We start from the raw sequence: 21,748 nt of genomic DNA, 5'->3' as shown, positions 1-21,748 counted from the left end.
GGAAGACAAATGATGAATTGCGAAAGATGATGGGAATATTGCCTGTGATTGATGCTGTGAAGAGGAACAAGTTGAGATGGTTTGGTCATGTGTTGAGGAAGGATGAAAGTGACTGGTTGAGAAGAGTGATGGAAATTAATGTAGAAGGAAGTAGAGGACGGGGAAGACCGAGAAAGACTTGGCTAAAGATGGTGGAAGAAGAAATGCGGGCAAGGGGGTTAACAAGGAGAGATGCAGAAAATAGGGCAAAATGGAGAAGATTGTCATGGGGACCGCAAGGCTAACCCCCGCTCTAGCAGGGAAAATGGCCTTAAAATGCATGTTGTTGTAAAATGCATGTTCAAACTAACAGAGTACCCACCCCTAGTTGGGTGGATTTTGCGCATTGCATGCTGAAAAAAACGTTTTGTGGGGTCTAAATATCTAAGTCTAAGAGGTCAAGGCTGTCTAAATCGAGGTCTGCTAAGACTAAGACTGTCCAAGTCTGCTAAGCGGTCTAAATGGTGGAAAGGTCTAAATTCTAGTGACTATAGACAGCTGTAAATGAATGTCTAACCACGAGAACTGAAGGATTTCATTATGAGGGTCATTATTTAAAGGGAAAGATCCCTATACAGAACCACTCAAGCATGCCATTGTTGATCAACCAGGTTATTGAAGTGAAGTTCCCGTTACATAATATCGGCCATTACAATTGAAGAAACGTGTTTGTAAAGCTGCACATTTCAAAAAATGGAAGTGATAAGTTTATTTTGATGTTCAGTATATATAGTACTGTATTGCATCATTTTGCATTGAACAAGTAATTATCTTGTGTGAGTTATCCCTCTGCTTCTTATTGGAGGAATGTCCATGCTTTACTCTCCAGAAATTTATAGACCGCTCTGAAAGACTAAACCCAATTCACGGAACACCTTTTTCATAATATCCTCCTCCATTGTCCAAAATGCATGCTTTGTCCTGAGTTATGACCAATAACACAGCAAAGAACTACCAACAAAAATGTCCTGGACTTATGTTGAAAGCTCTAACTTATTTTCTTTCTGACTTCCTCTTCAATCCTTTTCTAGCACAAGCCTCCTGCACGGCAGCTCCATCGTGGACCAGACTCCCATCACTCGCAAGCGAACCGCCAAGGCTCTCGCTCAGCAGTTTTTTGGTTGCTTCATCTCTCGCATATCTTGGTACGCTTTCTCCCCCGCTCCTGATTATTCCCCTGACCTCGGTTTTTTCCCCCTGACCTTGATTTTCCCCCCGACCTTGATTTTCCCCCTGACCTTGATTTTTCCCCTGACCTCCTTTTCCCCTGACCTCCTTTTCCCCTGACCTCTTTCCCCTGACCTCTTTCCCCTGACCTCTTTCCCCTGACCTCTTTCCCCTGACCTCTTTCCCCTGACCTCTTTCCCCTGACCTCTTTTTCCCCTGACCTCTTTTTCCCCTGACCTCTTTTTCCCCTGACCTCTTTTTTCCCTGACCTTTTTCCCCTGACCTCTTTTTCACCTGACCTCTTTTTCCCCTGACCTCTTTTTTCCCTGACCTCTTTTTCCCCTGACCTCTTTTTCACCTGACCTCTTTTTCCCCTGACCTCTTTTTCCCCTGACCTCTTTTTCCCCTGACCTCTTTTTCCCCTGACCTCTTTTTCCCCTGACCTCTTTTTCCCCTGACCTCTTTTTCCCCTGACCTCTTTTTCCCCTGACCTCTTTTTCCCCTGACCTCTTTTTCCCCTGACCTCTTTTTCCCCTGACCTCTTTTTCCCCTGACCTCTTTTTCCCCTGACCTCTTTTTCCCATGACCTCTTTTTCCCCTGACCTCTTTTTCCCCTGACCTCTTTTTCCCCTGACCTCTTTTTCCCCTGACCTCTTTTTCCCCTGACCTCTTTTTCCCCTGACCTCTTTTTCCCCTGACCTCTTTTTCCCCTGACCTCTTTTTCCCCTGACCTCTTTTTCCCCTGACCTCTTTTTCCCCTGACCTCTTTTTCCCCTGACCTCTTTTTCCCCTGACCTCGATTTTTCCCCTGACCTCGATTTTTCCCCTGACCTCGATTTTTCCCCTGACCTCGATTTTCCCCCTGACCTCGATTTTCCCCCTGACCTCGATTTTCCCCCTGACCTCGATTTTTCCCTTCACCTCGATTTTTCCCCTGACCTCGATTTTCCCCCTGACCTCGATTTTCCCCCTGACCTCGATTTTTCCCCTGACCTCGATTTTCCCCTGACCTCGATTTTTCCCCTGACCTCGATTTTTCCCCTGACCTCGATTTTTCCCCTGACCTCGATTTTTCCCCTGACCTCCATTTTTCCCCTGACCTCCATTTTTCCCCTGACCTCGATTTTCCCCTGACCTCCATTTTTCCCCTGACCTCCATTTTTCCCCTGACCTCCATTTTTCCCCTGACCTCCATTTTTCCCCTGACCTCCATTTTTCCCCTGACCTCCATTTTTCCCCTGACCTCCATTTTTCCCCTGACCTCCATTTTTCCCCTGACCTCCATTTTTCCCCTGACCTCCATTTTTCCCCTGACCTCCATTTTTCCCCTGACCTCCATTTTTCCCCTGACCTCCCTTTTTCCCCTGACCTCCATTTTTCCCCTGACCTCCATTTTTCCCCTGACCTCCATTTTTCCCCTGACCTCCATTTTTCCCCTGACCTCCATTTTTCCCCTGACCTCCATTTTTCCCCTGACCTCCATTTTTCCCCTGACCTCCATTTTTCCCCTGACCTCCATTTTTCCCCTGACCTCCCTTTTTCCCCTGACCTCCATTTTTCCCCTGACCTCCATTTTTCCCCTGACCTCCATTTTTCCCCTGACCTCCATTTTTCCCCTGACCTCCATTTTTCCCCTGACCTCCATTTTTCCCCTGACCTCCATTTTTCCCCTGACCTCCATTTTTCCCCTGACCTCCATTTTTCCCCTGACCTCCATTTTTCCCCTGACCTCCATTTTTCCCCTGACCTCCATTTTTCCCCTGACCTCGATTTTCCCCCTGACCTCGATTTCCCGCCTGACCTCGATTTCCCGCCTGACCTCGATTTCCCCCCGACCCCGATTCCCCCCCGACCCCGATTCCCCCCCGACCCCGATTCCCCCCGACCCCGATTCCCCCCCGACCCCGATTCCCCCCCTGACCCCCGATTCCCCCCCTGACCCCGATTCCCCCCCCTGACCCCGATTCCCACCCTGACCCCGATTTCCCCCCTGACCCCGACTTTTCCCCCCTGACCCCGACTTTTCCCCCCTGACCCCGACTTCCCCCCCTGACCCCGACTTTTCCCCCCTGACCCCGACTTTTCCCCCCTGACCCCGACTTTTCCCCCCTGACCCCGACTTTTCCCCCCTGACCCCGACTTTTCCCCCCTGACCCCGACTTTCCCCCCTGACCCCGACTTTTCCCCCCTGACCCCGACTTTTCCCCCCTGACCCCGACTTTCCCCCCTGACCCCGACTTTCCCCCCTGACCCCGACTTTCCCCCCCTGACCCCGACTTTCCCCCCCTGACCCCGACTTTCCCCCCCTGACCCCGACTTTCCCCCCCTGACCCCGACTTTCCCCCCCTGACCCCGACTTTCCCCCCCTGACCCCGACTTTTCCCCCCTGACCCCGACTTTTCCCCCCTGACCCCGACTTTTCCCCCCTGACCCCGACTTTTCCCCCCTGACCCCGACTTTTCCCCCCTGACCCCGACTTTTCCCCCCTGACCCCGACTTTTCCCCCTGACCCCGACTTTTCCCCCCTGACCCCGACTTTTCCCCCCTGACCCCGACTTTTCCCCCCTGACCCCGACTTTTCCCCCCTGACCCCGACTTTTCCCCCCTGACCCCGACTTTTCCCCCCTGACCCCGACTTTTCCCCCCTGACCCCGACTTTTCCCCCCTGACCCCGACTTTTCCCCCCTGACCCCGACTTTTCCCCCCTGACCCCGACTTTTCCCCCCTGACCCCGACTTTTCCCCCCTGACCCCGACTTTCCCCCCTGACCCCGACTTTTCCCCCTGACCCCGACTTTTCCCCCCTGACCCCGACTTTTCCCCCCTGACCCCGACTTTTCCCCCCTGACCCCGACTTTTCCCCCCTGACCCCGACTTTTCCCCCCTGACCCCGACTTTTCCCCCCTGACCCCGACTTTTCCCCCCTGACCCCGACTTTCCCCCCTGACCCCGACTTTTCCCCCCTGACCCCGACTTTTCCCCCCTGACCCCGACTTTTCCCCCCTGACCCCGACTTTTCCCCCCTGACCCCGACTTTTCCCCCCTGACCCCGACTTTTCCCCCTGACCCCGACTCCCCCCCCTGAACCCCGACTCCCCCCCCTGACCCCGACTTCCCCCCCTGACCCCGACTTTTCCCCCCTGACCCCGACTTTTCCCCCCTGACCCCGACTTTCCCCCCTGACCCGGACTTTTCCCCCCTGACCCCGACTTTTCCCCCCTGACCCCGACTTTCCCCCTTACCCCGACTTTCCCCCCCTGACCCCGACTTTCTCCCCCTGACCCCGACTTTCCCCCCTGACCCCGACTCCCCCCCCTGACCCCGACTTCCCCCCCTGACCCCGACTTTCCCCCCCTGACCCCGACTTCCCCCCCCTGACCCCGACTTTCCCCCCCCTGACCCCGACTTTCCCCCCTGACCCCGACTTTCCCCCCCCTGACCCCGACTTTCCCCCCCTGACCCCGACTTTCCCCCCCTGACCCCGACTTTCCCCCCTGACCCCGACTTTCCCCCCCTGACCCCGACTTTCCCCCCCTGACCCCGACTTTCCCCCCCTGACCCCGACTTCCCCCCCTGACCCCGACTTCCCCCCCCCTGACCCCGACTTCCCACCCCCTGACCCCGACTTTCCCCCCCTGACCCCGACTTTTCCCCCCTGACCCCGACTTTTCCCCACTGACCCCGACTTTTCCCCCCCGACCCCGACTTTCCCCCCCGACCCCGACTTTTCCCCCCTGACCCCGACTTTTCCCCCCTGACCCCGACTTTTCCCCCTGACCCCGACTTTTCCCCTGACCCCAAGTTTTTCTCCCCCTGACCCCAAGTTTTTCTCCCCCTGACCCCAAGTTTTTCTCCCCCTGACCCCAAGTTTTTCTCCCCCTGACCCCAAGTTTTTCTCCCCCTGACCCCAAGTTTTTCTCCCCCTGACCCCAAGTTTTTCTCCCCCTGACCCCAAGTTTTTCTCCCCCTGACCCCAAGTTTTTCTCCCCCTGACCCCAAGTTTTTCCTCCCCCTGACCCCAAGTTTTTCCTCCCCCTGACCCCAAGTTTTTCTCCCCCTGACCCCAAGTTTTTCTCCCCCTGACCCCAAGTTTTTCTCCCCCTGACCCCAAGTTTTTCTCCCCCTGACCCCAAGTTTTTCTCCCCCTGACCCCAAGTTTTTCTCCCCCTGACCCCAAGTTTTTCTCCCCCTGACCCCAAGTTTTTCTCCCCCTGACCCCAAGTTTTTCTCCCCCTGACCCCAAGTTTTTCTCCCCCTGACCCCAAGTTTTTCTCCCCCTGACCCCAAGTTTTTCTCTCCTTGACCCCAAGTTTTTCTCTCCTTGACCCCAAGTTTTTCTCCCCTTGACCCCAAGTTTTTCTCCCCTGACTGATTTTTCCCTTGACCCTATTTGACCCGACCGTTTGACCCGACCCTGTTTGACCCGACCCTGTTTGCCCCCTACCCTATTTGCCCCCGACCCTATTTGCCCCCGACCCTATTTGCCCCCGACCCTATTTGTGCCCCCGACCCTATTTTTGCCCCCGACCCTATTTGTGCCCCCGACCCTATTTGTGCCCCCGACCCTATTTGTGCCCCCGACCCTATTTGTGCCCCCGACCCTATTTGTGCCCCCGACCCTATTTGTGCCCCCGACCCTATTTCCGCCCCCGACCCTATTTCCGCCCCCGACCCTATTTCCGCCCCCGACCCTATTTCCACCCCCGACCCGACCCTCTTTCCCCCCCGACCCTCTTTCCCCGTTTTCCCACCCATTTTCAACCCCCGTTTTTCTCCGACCCCCGTTTTCCCCCGACCCATATTTTCCCCCGACCCATATTTTCCCCCGACCCATATTTTCCCCCTACCCATATTTTCCCCCGACCCCTAACTTCCCCCGACCCCTAACTTCCCCCGACCCCTATCTTCACCGGACCCCTATCTCCCCCGACCCTGATCTCCTCCACCCCTATCTCCCCCCGACCTCTATCTTCCTCCATGACCCCGATCTCCCCCAATCCCCCGACCTTTATTTTTCCCCCAACCATTTTTTCTCCAACCCCCCTCCCTACCCCCAACCCCTCCCGCCTCAGACCACACTATTTTCTCCCCGACCGTTACTTTTTTCCCTGCCCTTTATCTCCCTTGACCGCTATTCTTCGCCGCCACCCCGACCCTTATTTTTCCCCTGACCGTTTATATCTGTATCATGCACACAAAGCTGAGGCTGAGGTTTCTCCCCATTCACCAAATACGTGTAAGAAGGGAACACATGTGCTTGAAATGCCAACAACTCAATAACAAAATCCCCTACATCATCATTTTACAGTATTACGTGGTCTATTACAACAACCTTCACAGAAGAACTCATTAGACCCCTATCTTCTCACATATCTTGGTGCGCTTTCTCCCCCGATCCTGATTTTTACCCCCGACCTCGAGCCTTTTGCCCCGGCTCCAGTTTTTGTTTAACGTTTAACGTAATGGATGGATCTTTTTAACCGATTCATTATATTATGTTATTTTTCCTTTTCCTCGGATGGATTCCTGCAATTGCTGTTCGTCCTTTTTGATTGGCAAAGTTTTTTGTTTTTCAATTGCAAAATATTCCTCTTTCTCAGGACGGATGACTGGGTACTGAAAGGTATCTCTGGCTACATATATGGATTGTGGATGAAAAAGACCTTTGGAAGCAATGAGTACAACTTCTGGATCAAGAAGGTAATTTATTTCTCGAGTGTAACACAGGTGACCGACGTCTGCTTTCCTATTCCTGTTCTCACTGATAACACCACCCGTTTTTTTCACAGTGGCTGACTCGTGTTACGGACTTTGAGCTACAAAACAGCGGAATCCTTCTCCACCCAACTTTTCCTTCTGGGAAGGACAAGGAGAGGTGAGAATCGAGATCATTACGGGATATTTCTCAGATTTTTTTTTTCCTTAGATTACGGGATTTTTCTCAGATTTCTCAGATTTTTTTTCCCGTGGCTATTTCTCAGAGAGCGTTGACATAATTGAAGTAAATGAACTAATTGAGCTCGGATTAGCACAAACAGAGTTCCATTTACTTCAAGTATAGTCACTTATTATTTTTTATTTTTGTGCTGGAATTTGTGCCGGAAAACATCTAAACGTTTGCATGCCCGATATTGATCAAACGTAAGCGAAGGAGATTTTTTGAAATGCACTTGTTTGCATTCCCATCGTGTCAAAATCCACTAATCAAGTGCACAGCAGCACACTCCCAGGTTGATGCTCTCAGGTTGTTTGCTGCGATCAGGGATTCGTTATGAATGAATGTGCATGAACTTTCCTCATGCCACGAGCCAGGACAGTAGTCTATGCCTTGTGTTTGTTCACTCCAGGTGGCAGTCTTTCACGGTTTATAAAGTTTTGCATTTATTTATTCGTTATCTGAAATGAGATTCTTTTCTTTCATTGGTACTGTCTTTCCCTCGCGGTCCCCATGTACTGTCTTTGTCTTTCCCTCGCGGTCCCCATGTACTGTCTTTGTCTTTCCCTCGCGGTCCCCATGTGCTGTTTTTGTCTTTCCCTCGCGGTCCCCATGTACTGTCTTTCCCTCGCGGTCCCCATGTACTGTCTTTGTCTTTCCCTCGCGGTCCCCATGTGCTGTTTTTGTCTTTCCCTCGCGGTCCCCATGTACTGTCTTTGTCTTTCCCTCGCGGTCCCTATGTGCTGTCTTTGTCTTTCCCTCGCGGTCCCCATGTGCTGTCTTTGTCTTTCCCTCGTGGTCCCCATGTACTGTCTTTGTCTTTCCCTCGCGGTCCCCATGTGCTGTCTTTGTCTTTCCCTCGTGGTCCCCATGTACTGTCTTTGTCTTTCCCTCGCGGTCCCCATGTGCTGTTTTTGTCTTTCCCTCGCGGTCCCCATGTGCTGGTTTTGTCTTTCCCTCGCGGTCCCCATGTGCTGTTTTTGTCTTTCCCTCGCGGTCCCCATGTACTGTCTTTCCCTCGCGGTCCCCATGTACTGTCTTTCCCTCGCGGTCCCCATGTACTGTCTTTGTCTTTCCCTCGCGGTCCCCATGTGCTGTTTTTGTCTTTCCCTCGCGGTCCCTATGTGCTGTTTTTGTCTTTCCCTCGCGGTCCCCATGTGCTGTTTTTGTCTTTCCCTCGCGGTCCCCATGTACTGTCTTTCCCTCGCGGTCCCCATGTACTGTCTTTCCCTCGCGGTCCCCATGTACTGTCTTTCCCTCGCGGTCCCCATGTACTGTCTTTGTCTTTCCCTCGCGGTCCCCATGTACTGTCTTTGTCTTTCCCTCGCGGTCCCTATGTGCTGTCTTTGTCTTTCCCTCGCGGTCCCCATGTGCTGTTTTTGTCTTTCCCTCGCGGTCCCCATGTGCTGTTTTTGTCTTTCCCTCGCGGTCCCTATGTGCTGTCTTTGTCTTTCCCTCGCGGTCCCCATGTACTGTCTTTCCCTCGCGGTCCCCATGTACTGTCTTTGTCTTTCCCTCGCGGTCCCCATGTGCTGTTTTTGTCTTTCCCTCGCGGTCCCCATGTGCTGTTTTTGTCTTTCCCTCGCGGTCGCCATGTGCTGTCTTTGTCTTTCCCTCACGGTCCCCATGTACTGTCTTTGTCTTTCCCTCGCGGTCCCCATGTGCTGTTTTTGTCTTTCCCTCGCGGTCCCCATGTACTGTCTTTGTCTTTCCCTCGCGGTCCCCATGTGCTGTTTTTGTCTTTCCCTCGCGGTCCCCATGTGCTGTCTTTGTCTTTCCCTCGCGGTCCCTATGTGCTGTCTTTGTCTTTCCCTCGCGGTCCCTATGTGCTGTCTTTGTCTTTCCCTCGCGGTCCCCATGTACTGTCTTTCCCTCGCGGTCCCCATGTACTGTCTTTGTCTTTCCCTCGCGGTCCCCATGTGCTGTTTTTGTCTTTCCCTCGCGGTCCCCATGTGCTGTTTTTGTCTTTCCCTCGCGGTCCCCATGTGCTGTTTTTGTCTTTCCCTCGCGGTCCCCATGTACTGTCTTTCCCTCGCGGTCCCCATGTACTGTCTTTCCCTCGCGGTCCCCATGTACTGTCTTTGTCTTTCCCTCGCGGTCCCCATGTACTGTCTTTGTCTTTCCCTCGCGGTCCCCATGTGCTGTTTTTGTCTTTCCCTCGCGGTCCCCATGTACTGTCTTTGTCTTTCCCTCGCGGTCCCCATGTACTGTCTTTGTCTTTCCCTCGCGGTCCCCATGTGCTGTTTTTGTCTTTCCCTCGCGGTCCCCATGTACTGTGTTTCCCTCGCGGTCCCCATGTGCTGTCTTTGTCTTTCCCTCGCGGTCCCCATGTGCTGTTTTTGTCTTTCCCTCGCGGTCCCCATGTACTGTGTTTCCCTCGCGGTCCCCATGTACTGTCTTTGTCTTTCCCTCGCGGTTGTCAGCTCTTTCACGAGCCTCGATTCAGTATAGAAAAAAAAAAAAGAAAAAAAAAAAGAAGCTCTTGATGAAGAGAAATATCCATCAAATATTGTTTATGCATGTTGTGACATCATCGGTGGCCAAAATGCAAATTGATCTCGATTTTTGAGCTGGGACGTAAACTAGACTATGGTGTAAATTGTTGGATTGTCTGCTCTGAGTCTGGGAAGTCGGTGGTTCAAACCCCGGGAAGTTGTACTAAAGACTTACAAAATGGCATATGATGCTTCGTCGCTTGATGCTCAGCATTTAAAAAAGATAGAACTTCAACAAAAAACATTGGTTGGTTACCATTGTGCTGGCTTGATGGGCCTAATGGCCTCCTCCACTGCAGTTTATTACCTCCGTCAACAAAGGTGGACACGTAGGTTATGTATTGCATCCTGTTTGTCTGTCAGCTTGTTACTTGTGTAAATGGAAGATTTTTCAAGTACTGTATATTGGTTGGTCTTGTGCGATATGACTTGGCAAAAAAAATTTTTTGGACAAGTATGGCGATCGCTCCGGTTTGTGTGTTTGTCTGTCCGCTCACTTATACTTGCCTACAGGTCACAATTTCAAACCGATCTTCACGAAACTTCACCAAATGGTAGAGTTTGAGGTCCGACAAAATCCTACATATTTTTGAGGTGAAAAGGTCAACATAGGCCAAAGGTCAACCACTTTCTTCAAATTTCTAAAATCCTCAATTTTCATCCGATTGATTTGAAATTTGAACAGGATTTACATATCAGCTAACTGAATTCAACCACCAGCTATTTTTGAGATCAACATAGATCACAAGGTCAACATGGACCAACAACATAGTCAACAACAGACAACATACCAACAACATACCAACAACAGACAGAAACAACAACAGGCAACAATAATAGACCAACAACAACAACATAGTCAACATCGGTCAACAGCAAGGTCATGGTGGCTCACTTTCTTCAAATTTCTAAAATCCTCAATTTTCATCTGAGTGACTTGAAATTTGAAGATAATTTGCATATCAGGTCACTGAATTCAACCACCACTTATATTTTAGGTCAACATCGACCAAAAGGTCCACCATCGGCAGAATTTATAAAATCCTCAATTTTTATCCGATTAACTTGAAATTTGAAGAGCACTTGCATATCTGGTCACTGAATTCAACCCCCATCTGTTTTTGAGGTCAACATAGGCCAGATTTCTAAAATCCTCAATTTTCATCCGACTAACTGGAAATTTTAAACGGAAATATCGAAAATCGGAAACATGCTGAATATCGGAAAAACGAAGGTGATGGCAAGTGGTAAAGCATGTGGTGAGGTGGAAAGAACTGGGAAGTGGCCGTGTGCTGTGTGCAGGAAGGGTGTCAGAGTGAATTCCATTCAATGTACAATGTGCGCTGAGTGGGTTCATCAAAAATGTAGTGGTTTGAGAGGGTCATCAACCAGTGTGGCAGCTACATTCAAGTGTAAGGTGTGCACAGAGGGAGCTGCAGATGGAGGAAATGTTGAGTTGGATCTTGGAGACGGCATGAAGCTGGAAAGTGTGAAAACATTTTGTTACTTAGGAGACATGCTGAATGGAGAAGGTGGATCAGACTCGGCAACGGTTGCTAGAGTGAGATGTGCATGGAAGAAGTTTTGGGAACTGAGTGGTGTGCTGATGAGGAGGGGAGTGTGTCGTTGAAGCTGAAGGGAAAAGTGTATGCTGCATGTGTGAGAAGTGTTATGATTTATGGGAGCGAGACATGGGTAATGGATTACCATTACCCATGTCTCGGATTTGGATGAAATTTGGTGGACAGGTTTGGTGTATGACAACGATGAATTGTTTCATTTTTGGTGATTATCTGGATCCGGATCAGACAATTTTTTGTGTGATTCTTCACTATTGAGAAATGGGTCAAAAAAGAATATATAGCACGATATCTGAAAATGTTGTGGACCGATTCGGACAAACTAGAAAAAGCCAAATCGATTTTGGTTCAGGTTCGGATCCAGATGAGTGGGATACATATTATAAAGTGTCCAGCCAAGAGAGGTATGCGCTCCACTCTACCGAGTGCCGTTCTAGTTGTAAGGGAAGTTATTATAAAGTTCTGCAAGTTCAAGTGATACCTGTGTAACAATGTGTATAGTTTATCAATTTTTCAGGTGAGGAATAGAGCGTGGACCAAAAAAAAAAAGGAATGGAGGCACAGTTGACACTTTTTTTTGTCGTTTAATGCCGTATCACTCTTATTTTTTAATGAGACAGGTGTGTGGCATCCGTTTTAAAAATGGGACCAGCTCATGCAGAATATGTGATTATTTCTCTGGGCTTTCCCCATAATTTTCCTCCAATACAATAAACAGGCATTTAAAGGCAATTTTGCCTGCTAGAGTGGGGGTTAGCCTTGCGGGCCCCATGACAATCTTCTCTATTTTGCCCGATATTCTACGTCTCCCTTTATTCACCCCCTCTGCCAGCATTTCTTCTTCCACCACCTTTAGCCAAGGCTTTCTCGGTCTTCCCTGTCCTCTACTTCCTTCTACATTCATTTCCATCACTCTTCTCAACCAGTCACTTTCATCTGTCCTCAACACATGACCAAACCATCTCAACCTGTTTCTCTTCACAGCATCCATCACAGGCTCTATTCCCATCATCTTTCGCAATTCATCATTTGTCTTCCTCTCTCAACGATACTCCACACATCCACCGAACCATTCACATTTCCACACTTTCCATCCTTCGTTGCTGCTCTACATTAATTACCCATGTCTCGCTCCCACAAATGATAACACTTCTCACACATGCAGCATGCACCTTTCCCTTCAGCTTCAACGACACTCCCCTCCTCATCAGCACGCCACTCAGTTCCTGAAACTTCTTCCATGCACATCTCACTCCAGCAACCGTTGCTGAGTCTGATCCACCTTCTCCATTCAGCATGTCTCCTCAGTAGAAAAATGTTTTCACACCTTCCAGCTTCACGCCGTCTCCAAGATCCAACTCAACATTTCCGCCATCTGCAGCTCCCACTGTGCACACCTTACACTTGAATGTAGCTGCCACACTGGTTAATGACCCTCTCAGACCACTACATTTTTGATGAACCCACTCAGCACACATTATACATTGAATGGAGTTCACTCAGACACCCTTCCTGCACACAGCACACGGCCACTTCTCAGTTCTTTCCACCTCACCACATACTTTACCACTTGCCATCACCTTCGTCTTTCCGATATTCTCCTTCATACCTTTTGCCTGCATACATTCCTGCCACTTATTTTTCTTCTCCTTCAGTCCATCCATACTCTCCCCAATCAACACCAGATCATCTGCATACAAGAACTCCCACGGTAAACCCTCCTTTACGTTCCGAGCCAGCACCTCCATCACAGCTACAAATAGTAGTGGACTTAGTACCGACCCCTGATGCACTTCTTCCTTCACCTCAAACTCACCACTGTTCCCGTCCTTTGTCCTTACAGCTGTGCGCGCTCTCTCGTACATTGCCATCACTACTCTGATCAACCATTCCTCCACTCCTAACTTCCTCAATGCCCATGTCACTACTTTGTGCGGAACCCTGTCAAATGCTTTCTCCAGATCAACAAACCCAAGAAACAACTTCTTCCTCTTCTCCTTGTACTTCTCCTGCAACTGCCTTGCAATAAAAAGCGCGTCTGTCGTTCTTTTCCTGGCATAAATCCAAACTGCATTTTGTCGATCTTCACTTTCTTCCTTATCCTCTTCTCCAACACCCTTTCCAATACTTTCATTCCATGCTCTAATAACTTTATCGCTCTATACGAGCCACGGTCCAGAGGGTCACCTTTCCCCTTGTATATAGAGGGACGAGGGTACTCGGTTCCCAATCCACTGGAATGTGACCTTCTTTCACCAACAGATTACAGATCTCTGTCATTCTCTTCACACCCCAACTTCCCGCTGCCTTCAACACATCTCCCACAATTCCCGTCAGCCTTCCCACTTTTCTACTCTTCATTGCTTTTATCGCTTCCTCAACTCCCTTCTCAGTTGTATTCTCTGCCCATCCTAAAACTGGGTTACTCTCTGTGTTGCCATCCCATTCATTTACTGCATTCATTACAGATCATTCATTTACTACATTCATTACAGCATTTCCGTATATCTCTTCCATCTTCCTTTAATTCCATCTGGGTCCACAACGATTTGTCCCACTTCATCCTTCAAGCAACTCACCCCCATCACATTGAACCTCTCTTTCGCTATCTGCTTTGCAATCCTGAATGCCGCTCTCTGACCCTCTTCCGAATCAAAGCGTTCTCCGAACATTTTCCTCGATGACTCCTGCGCCTTTGCTACCTCTTTGCAGCCTTCTTGGCTGCCTTATAACTTTCATGCTCTGCCTCTTTTGCCCCCGTACCCTTCGCCTTCTGCTACTCCTTGAACTTCCTCCTCTTCTCGTCAAGCCTCTTTCCAACTTCATCATCCCACCACCATGTTTCCGAGTGCCTCGGTGGTATTTTTGTCCATCCACATACCTCACCAACAGCCTCCAATACAATGACCAATATACTCACTATATACAAAAGATTAACTCCTTTGTTTCAAATTCCAATGAATGATGAGATTTAGTATTTTGTAATACTGTGCGTATTCAGATATCCCGGTCATGCACAGTTTCAGCAGATTGTGACTCAGCCTCAAAATGGATAAATTAATAAAGTTTTGCCATCTGTTACTCCTTGTGAGTTAGTTATCCCCCCTTCCAACAAATCGTAATTTTGTTTTGTGTAAAGAATTTGTTTTTGTTCAATGGAAGCCGTTAAATAAAACCTTGGAAATATGCCCATGTCACTCCCCTATCCAAGACCTTTCCGATGACATATGGATCATCTGCGTACATCTTCTGACGATATTTGCTTAATGAGATCGCAGTTATTGCACGATTGATTTACAGACATTTCATTTATATATATATATATATATATATATATATATATATATATATATATATATATATATATATATATATATATATATATATATATATATATATATATATTGTTACGGTACGCGGTTAAGGATGTTATATTTGCCGAGCGGAGGCTCCGCGACCGAACAGTTGTTCCCCGACTAAACCCGATTCACCCAGACGTTGGCCATATCGCGCCACAGCTACTCAATCGGGAAAAGACTAAGACGACGAATGCAAAGAGGAAGAAGAAGACGTACAGAAGAGTAACGGGGTTTATTATTATTTACACACATAAGCAAAAAGAGCAGTCACATTTATTTACAGGGGACATGAGACGCAGGTGACACAGTGAAAATTACTAGCTTATACAGACTTAGTTACTACCCAGGACAGCACGAACAAAACAAACTCACATAGGCAAAATGGGGAACTTGCAGGCAGGAATGGCTGGAAAGGATCAGCAGGTGGGATCACCGGGCACAGCAAGCAGGTCCACTCCGGGCGGGAAGCGGGGAGCCGTCAGCTCCTTGTAATCCGCTTTACAGCGCACACCGTCAGGGCTTCACGCGGCTGGTTGAAACGGGGCTGCACTCCTCTGTTGTATCTCTCGTGTAGCTTGTTTCGTAAAAGCTCCTCGGCTTTCTCTTGGACCCTTTCTTTTGTCGTGTCCCTCTCCACGCAGCTCAGCTCGTATTTTTCTTCCTCTCACTTCCCTTCCAGCGCGGGTCTCTCAGCTCAGCTCAGCCTTTTTGCAACCCTCTTCGTATTCCCTTCCTCTCACTTCTCTCCAGCTCATCTGCCGTATCTCTGGTGTAGCTTGTCCCAGCGATCGTCGCACCCTTCTCGCATACTGTTAGCGCGGGTCTGACACGCCCTCCTCGGTTTTGGTACCGCCCTCTCCCCCCGTGCTCTGTTTCGTGACCTTGTATGGTAATCCCACGGGCTTGTCTCCTTATTTGGGCATCGCGCCGACGGCACGCCCCTCGTGGCGAGCCACGGGCTTGTTTCCTTATTTGGGCATGGGGCTGCACAGCCCCGCCCTTCGTGGCGCGCCCTGGGCTTGCCTCTCCCTGGCGACCCCGCCCCTCCTGTTCAAACAGAGCACGGAGCACATATTCACTATAGCAGCGAATTGAGAGGGCGTGCACCCCATGCTTGTGAACTGCTTTACCCACAGATGGAGAGTTTGGCTGGGAAATGGAATTATTGAAGGGGAGCTATTCTCAATTGATTCGGTGCAATGGAGTGTCATTCTAATGGAAGACAAGGCCTTACTCTAAAACACATAATAAGATATAAGCTATCGAACAGGGGTATTCTATGATTGGCTGACGTGTTTGCTTTATGGACTAATTATGGGACGCCCGTTGACCTTTACACACTGGAGCAAGGAGGCTCAGAATAAAGCAATAATAATAATACACACAATAAAAAAAAACACAATCCTCATATCCGCAACAATATATATATATATATATAATAATAATAATAATAATAATTCATTTATTTTGTATAGCGCTTTTCCAGAAGCCCAAAGGCGCTTTGACAGAGTGGCAAACATAATGCATAACAATACATGAAAACAACAATTGCAAAAAGACAAGAATCAATAGGGAAATATTTAAAGCAAAAGGAGGGAGAAGGAGAAGAGATAGTCAGGGGTTAAATGCTGTGGGTTGAATGTTGAATGCAGTGTTGAACAGGTGGGTCTTTAGTGATGTTTTGAATGTGGTGAGTGAGGAGGAGTCTCTGATGGTGTGAGGTAGTGAGTTCCAGAGGGTGGGAGCAGCGATGGAGAAGGCCCTGTCCCCCCAGGATCTGAATTTGGTCCGGATGGAGGGGGTCAGGAGGTTGGTACCAGCAGAGCGGAGGTTGCGGGTGGGAGTGTGTCTGGAGAGGAGGTCAGCCAGGTAGGATGGGGCCAGGTTATGGAGGGCTTTGTATGTCAAGAGGAGGATTTTGTACTGGATTCTCTGGGGGATGGGGAGCCAGTGAAGCTTGTAAAGGACGGGGGTGATGTGGTCACGGGTCCGGGAATGGGTGAGTAGACGGGCAGCGGAGTTCTGAATGTATTGGAGTTTATTGGTGATTTTTGAGGGTGAACCATAGAGGAGGCTATTGCAGTAGTCCAGACGGGAGGTGATGAAGGCGTGGATGAGGGTTTCTGCAGCCGTGGAGGAGAGGGATGAGCGGAGACGGGCAATGTTTTTCAGGTGAAAGAAGGCTGACTTTGTGATCTGTTTAGTGTATTTGTCGAAGTCGTATTTGTATTTGTTTAGTGTATTTGTCGATATATATATATATATATATATATATATATATATATATATATATATATATATATATATATATATATATATATATATATATATATGTATATACAGACTTGGCATTTAATATGGAATATTTTTTTTGTGGGGGTGAACTTACTTTTCAAGATGACTTAGAGCCAAAAGTTCATTGGAATTATGTTGAAATTCTTCTAGATTTTGTTAATGTGACCTTTAAAAGAAACAAAAACCACATTTGACATTTCGAAGCAAATAAATTGATCCTTGAAAGTGATGGAAACTGATATCGAACTCAATTCACGGACAGTACTGTGTTAAACTTCTGTACGTTTTCCAGAAGTATCTCTTTATTTTGCACATTAGCCAAAAAAAATTTCAACAAAAACAAAATTTAAATTATGACTGGGATTACGGTGAGTAAAATTACAGTTCAGTACTTCGTGTAACCCCCACAAGCATTCAGGAGAGCACGTACACATCGAGGCATGCTGTTCACGAGATTTGCCAAGGTTTGGACAGGAATCGCTTGCCATGCAGTGACAATAGCCTGCTGCAATTCACGCACAGAGGCAGGCTGCTGGTCCAACTTGTCGATTTGATGCGTTAATTCTGCCCACAAGTTCTCTATCGGATTCATATCCGGGGACATGGCAGGCCACTCCATATGCTCTACATCACGGTCAGCAAGAAAGTGTTGGATCATGTGAGCATGATGAGGCCGTGCATTGTCATCTTGGAAGACAAAGTTTACTCGAAAGGCTGCACAAACAAATGGAAGCAATGTTTCTTCCAGAATGACCCTGTACTTGAACTGGTTCAGGTTTCCATTCAGAACAACCAGGTCAGTTTTGCCCCCTGCATGAAAAGCAGCCCAAACGGTCACCCCACCACCCCCAGCTTGGACTCTTGGCACTATACAATCCTCGTTGTGGGCTTTTGGCACTTGTCTGTGCACTCGGACGTGGCCATCTTGACGATAGACCAGAAATCTAGACTCGTCACTGAAGGTCACGTGATTCCAGTGTCCTGGCTGCCATTGACGGTGCTCTCTGGCCCACTGCAATCGGAGCTGGCTGTGTTGTCTGGTCAGGCGTGGCTTTCTCAAGGGACGCCTGGCACAATAGCCTGCTTGAACCAGTCGTTGGTTGACTAGCCTTCTGGATACAGGCACATTTGTCAGTTGCTGCCACTCAGCCCTAAACCGATTAGCTGACTTGGTACGGCCATTGCAGACTAACCGGTGCAGCTGGCGATCATCTCTCCTTGTGGTTCTGTGTGGACGTCCTGGCCTCGGTATTGGAGTAGGGACACCCCTCTGAGCATTTCGTTTCAGGATCTTTGACACCTGACCTTGAGTGATGCCATACTGCCGAGCAATAACACGCTGTTTCATGCCAGAATTTCGTACAGCCACCACTCCATGACAAACAGCATTGTCAAGTTGATGGACCATCTCCAGAGGAAGCGGCAATAACTTTTGTAGACGTGCAGCAGTTGTTTTCCACTAATACAGAACGCAACAACTCTTATATACCCGATTCTGAAGCCAATCGTCAAATGTACCTGTCCTTACATTTTGTCACGCCACCTGTGATATAATCCTGTTATTGACTTCTTGCTGCGAAAGACAATCAGTGACATGGTTCTTTCAACAAAGACATCACCGAAGGGTAAAAGAAACTCACCAGATTGATATACTGAGTTCAGAAAGTAAGCCCAAGTCAAGAAAAAAAAAAATTCCATATTAAATGCCAAGTCTGTATATATATATATATATATATATATATATATATATATATATATATATATATATATATATATATATATATATATATATATATATATATATATATATATATATATATACATACACACACACACACACACACACACACATATACGAGGGGCAAGTCAGTAAGTAACCTTAAGATATTTTCACAACTTGTTTATTCCATGTACGTTTGTAACAACTTATTTTTCAACATAATCTCCATTGCGTTCAATTCATTTTTCTCGCGCTTTAGAAAGGCCTGGATTCCTCTCCAAAAAATTATTTTGGCTGCTTGTGTAGCCATTCGTGCACCGCCTCTTGGACCTCTTTGTTGGATCAGAAAGTGGTTCCACCAAGGGCTCTTTAAGTGGCCCAAAGATGTGGTAATCCGAAGGGGCGAGGTCTGGTGAGTCGGGTGGATGAGGAAGACACTCAAAATGCAGGTCCTCGATTGTTGCAGCTGTAGCGCAGGCAGTATGGGGTCGAGCATTGTCATGCTGCAGCCAAACACCGGTAGTGAGTAGTCCACGAAGTTTTGATCTGATTTCTGGTTTCAGATGATTTTGAGGAGGTCGCAGTATGATGCAATGGTGACTGTGGTCTGTCTAGGCATGTAATGCTCTCCAAGTGGGCCTCGGCTATCCCAGAACAGCGTTAGCCTAACTTTTCCAGCGGATGGCTGTGTGTGGAATTTTTTGAGCTTTGGTGAAGTTGAATGGTGCCACTCCTTGCTTGCACTCTTCATTTCTGGCTGAAAGTGGTGAACCCAACTTTCATCCCCAGTCATTACGCGCTGTAAGAAAGCGTCGCCTTCTTTTTCGTAATGTTGCAGAAGTTCTTCACATGCGTCCACTCGCCGTTCTTTCAGTTCGGGTGTAAGTTGTCTCGGCACCCATCTTGCAGGCACTTTGCGGAACCCCAGCACGTTGTGAATGATATGGTGTGCTGAAGCATGGCTAATGTTCAATTTGGAGACCACTTCATCCAGCGTAATGCGACGGTTTTTCCTTAGTGTTCAACTCGTGCAACCATTTCTGGTGTGTCGGCTGTGTGAGGCTTATTGACTTATTGATTCATTTTTAGGTTACTTTTTGACTAGCCCTCGTGTGTGTGTGTGTGTGTGTGTGTGTGTGTGTGTGTGTGTGTGTGTGTGTGTGTGTGTGTGTGTGTGTGTGTGTGTGTGTGTGTGTGTGTGTGTGTGTGTGTGTGTGTGTGTGTATATATGTATATATATATATATATATATATATATATATATATATATATATATATATCATTATATATATATATATATATATATATATATATATCTCTGTGTTGAGTTGGAGACGGCATGAAGCTGGAAGGTGTGAAAATATTTTGTTACCTAGGAGACGTGCTGAATGGAGAAGGTGGATCAGACTCGAGTTGCTCGGTTGAGATATGCATGGAAGAAGTTTCGGGAACTGAGTGGCGTGCTGACGAGGAGGGGAGTGTCGCTGAAGCTGAAGGGAAAGGTGTATGCTGCATGTGTGAGAAGTGTTATGATTTATGGGAGCGAGACATGGGTAATGAACGTAGAGCAGCAACGAAGGCTGGAAAGGGTGGAAATGCAAATGGTTTGATGGATGTGCGGAGTATTGTTGAGAGAGAGGAAGACAAATGATGAATTGCGAAAGATGATGGGAATATTGACTGTGATTGATGCTGTGAAGAGGAACAGGTTGAGAAGGTTTGGTCATGTGTTGAGGAAGGATGAAAGTGACTGGTTGAGAAGAGTGATGGAAATGAATGTAGAAGGAAGTAGAGGACGGGTTAGACCGAGAAAGACTTGGCTAAAGATGGTGGAAGAAGAAATGCGGGCAAGGGGGTTAAACAAGGGGAGATGCAGAAAATAGGGCAAAATGGAGAAGATCGTCATGGGGACCGCAAGGCTAACCCCCGCTCTAGCAGGGAAAATGGCCTTAAAATGCATGTTGTTGTTGTTGTTGTTGTTGTTGTGCAGTGTCTGTTTTGTGTTGTGTTGTCTTGTCTTGTCTTGTCACTGAACTACATTCTCAAACGTTTGTGAAATCGTACCAAACTTCTGTTATGCACATATCTCTCCCGTCGGTATGTCCTAAGGGTATTGTTTTTGAAAGATTTTCCTTTTATTTTTATTTTTTGGAATTTTTTCAGGAATTTATTTTTTTTAACTTAAGTTTTCAACTTCAATGGTTTATAAAAAGTAATATCACGTATTACGTGTTTTATGGCTGTGAGGTGTTTTAAATTACGTGGTGGGGAGGTGTTTTGAATTACTTGGTGGGGAGGTGTTTTGAATTATGTGGTGGTGAGGTGTAATCGTCCCAAACTTCCAGTCTGCACCTACCTCTCCCCTATGTGTGTGCAGAGGGGTTCTTTCTTGAAAAAAAAACCATTCAACCTAAATCTTCAACCTAAATTGCCTATAAAAATGTAATATCACAAACACAACAAATACATTTGTGCAAAGTAATTGTTTGTATTATGATTGGTGTAAATCATGACAACACAGCAACTCAGGTACAGTCATTAGCCTCAGCTAAAATAAGCCCGTTCCCCTTGTAACTGTGCTCGCCTCACCAAGCTAGTCTATATATATATATATATATATATATATATATATATATATATATATATATATATATATATATATATATATCTGTGCAGTGTCTGTGTTGTGTTGTCCTGTGTTGTGTTGTCCTGTGTTGTCACTGAACTACTTTCTCAAACTTTTGTGAAATCGTACCAAACTTCTGGAATGCACATATCTCCCGTTGGTATGTCCTAAGGGTATTTTTTTTGAAAAAGTTTCCATTTATTTTTTTTGGGAAATTTTTTTTTTGCAACTTCGATTGTTTATGAAATGTGATATCACGTATATTACAACTACATTTGTGCAAAATAATTGTTTGAATTATGATTGGTTTAAACCATGACAAAACGGCAACTCGGGTACAGTCATTTATCTATATATCTACACATCTGGGCAGTGTCTGTGTTGTCACTTAACAACTCCCTCAAACCTTTGTTTCCGTCGTTGTGAAGTGTTTTTAATAACGTTGTGGTGGTTTTGAATCACATGGTGGTGAGGTGTTTTGAATTATGTGGTGGTGAGGTGTTTTTAAATCACATGGTGGTGAGGTGTTTTTA

The 21,748-nt window shown here is 47.5% G+C and overlaps 1 protein-coding gene across 5 annotated transcripts in view; it reads left to right on the top strand.

The window, feature by feature from the left end:
- TAF2 (TATA-box binding protein associated factor 2) overlaps positions 1-21,748 on the top strand; it is a 162,170-nt gene that overhangs the window by 31,129 nt on the left and 109,293 nt on the right. For all 5 annotated transcript variants that reach the window (XM_068134798.2, XM_078767761.1, XM_078767762.1 and 2 more), the window contains exons 8-10: positions 1,071-1,184; positions 6,806-6,905; positions 6,995-7,080. In XM_068134798.2, the coding sequence (XP_067990899.2) occupies positions 1,071-1,184; positions 6,806-6,905; positions 6,995-7,080 (300 nt within the window). The remainder of the gene's footprint in view (positions 1-1,070; positions 1,185-6,805; positions 6,906-6,994; positions 7,081-21,748) is intronic.

Source organism: Myxine glutinosa, chromosome 13 (genome assembly GCF_964187855.1).
Source record: "Myxine glutinosa chromosome 13, kmMyxGlut1.1, whole genome shotgun sequence".
NCBI lineage: Eukaryota > Metazoa > Chordata > Myxini > Myxiniformes > Myxinidae > Myxine > Myxine glutinosa.
The sequence above is the reverse complement of the archived record's forward strand: the minus strand, read 5'-3'. Positions and strand labels throughout refer to the sequence as shown.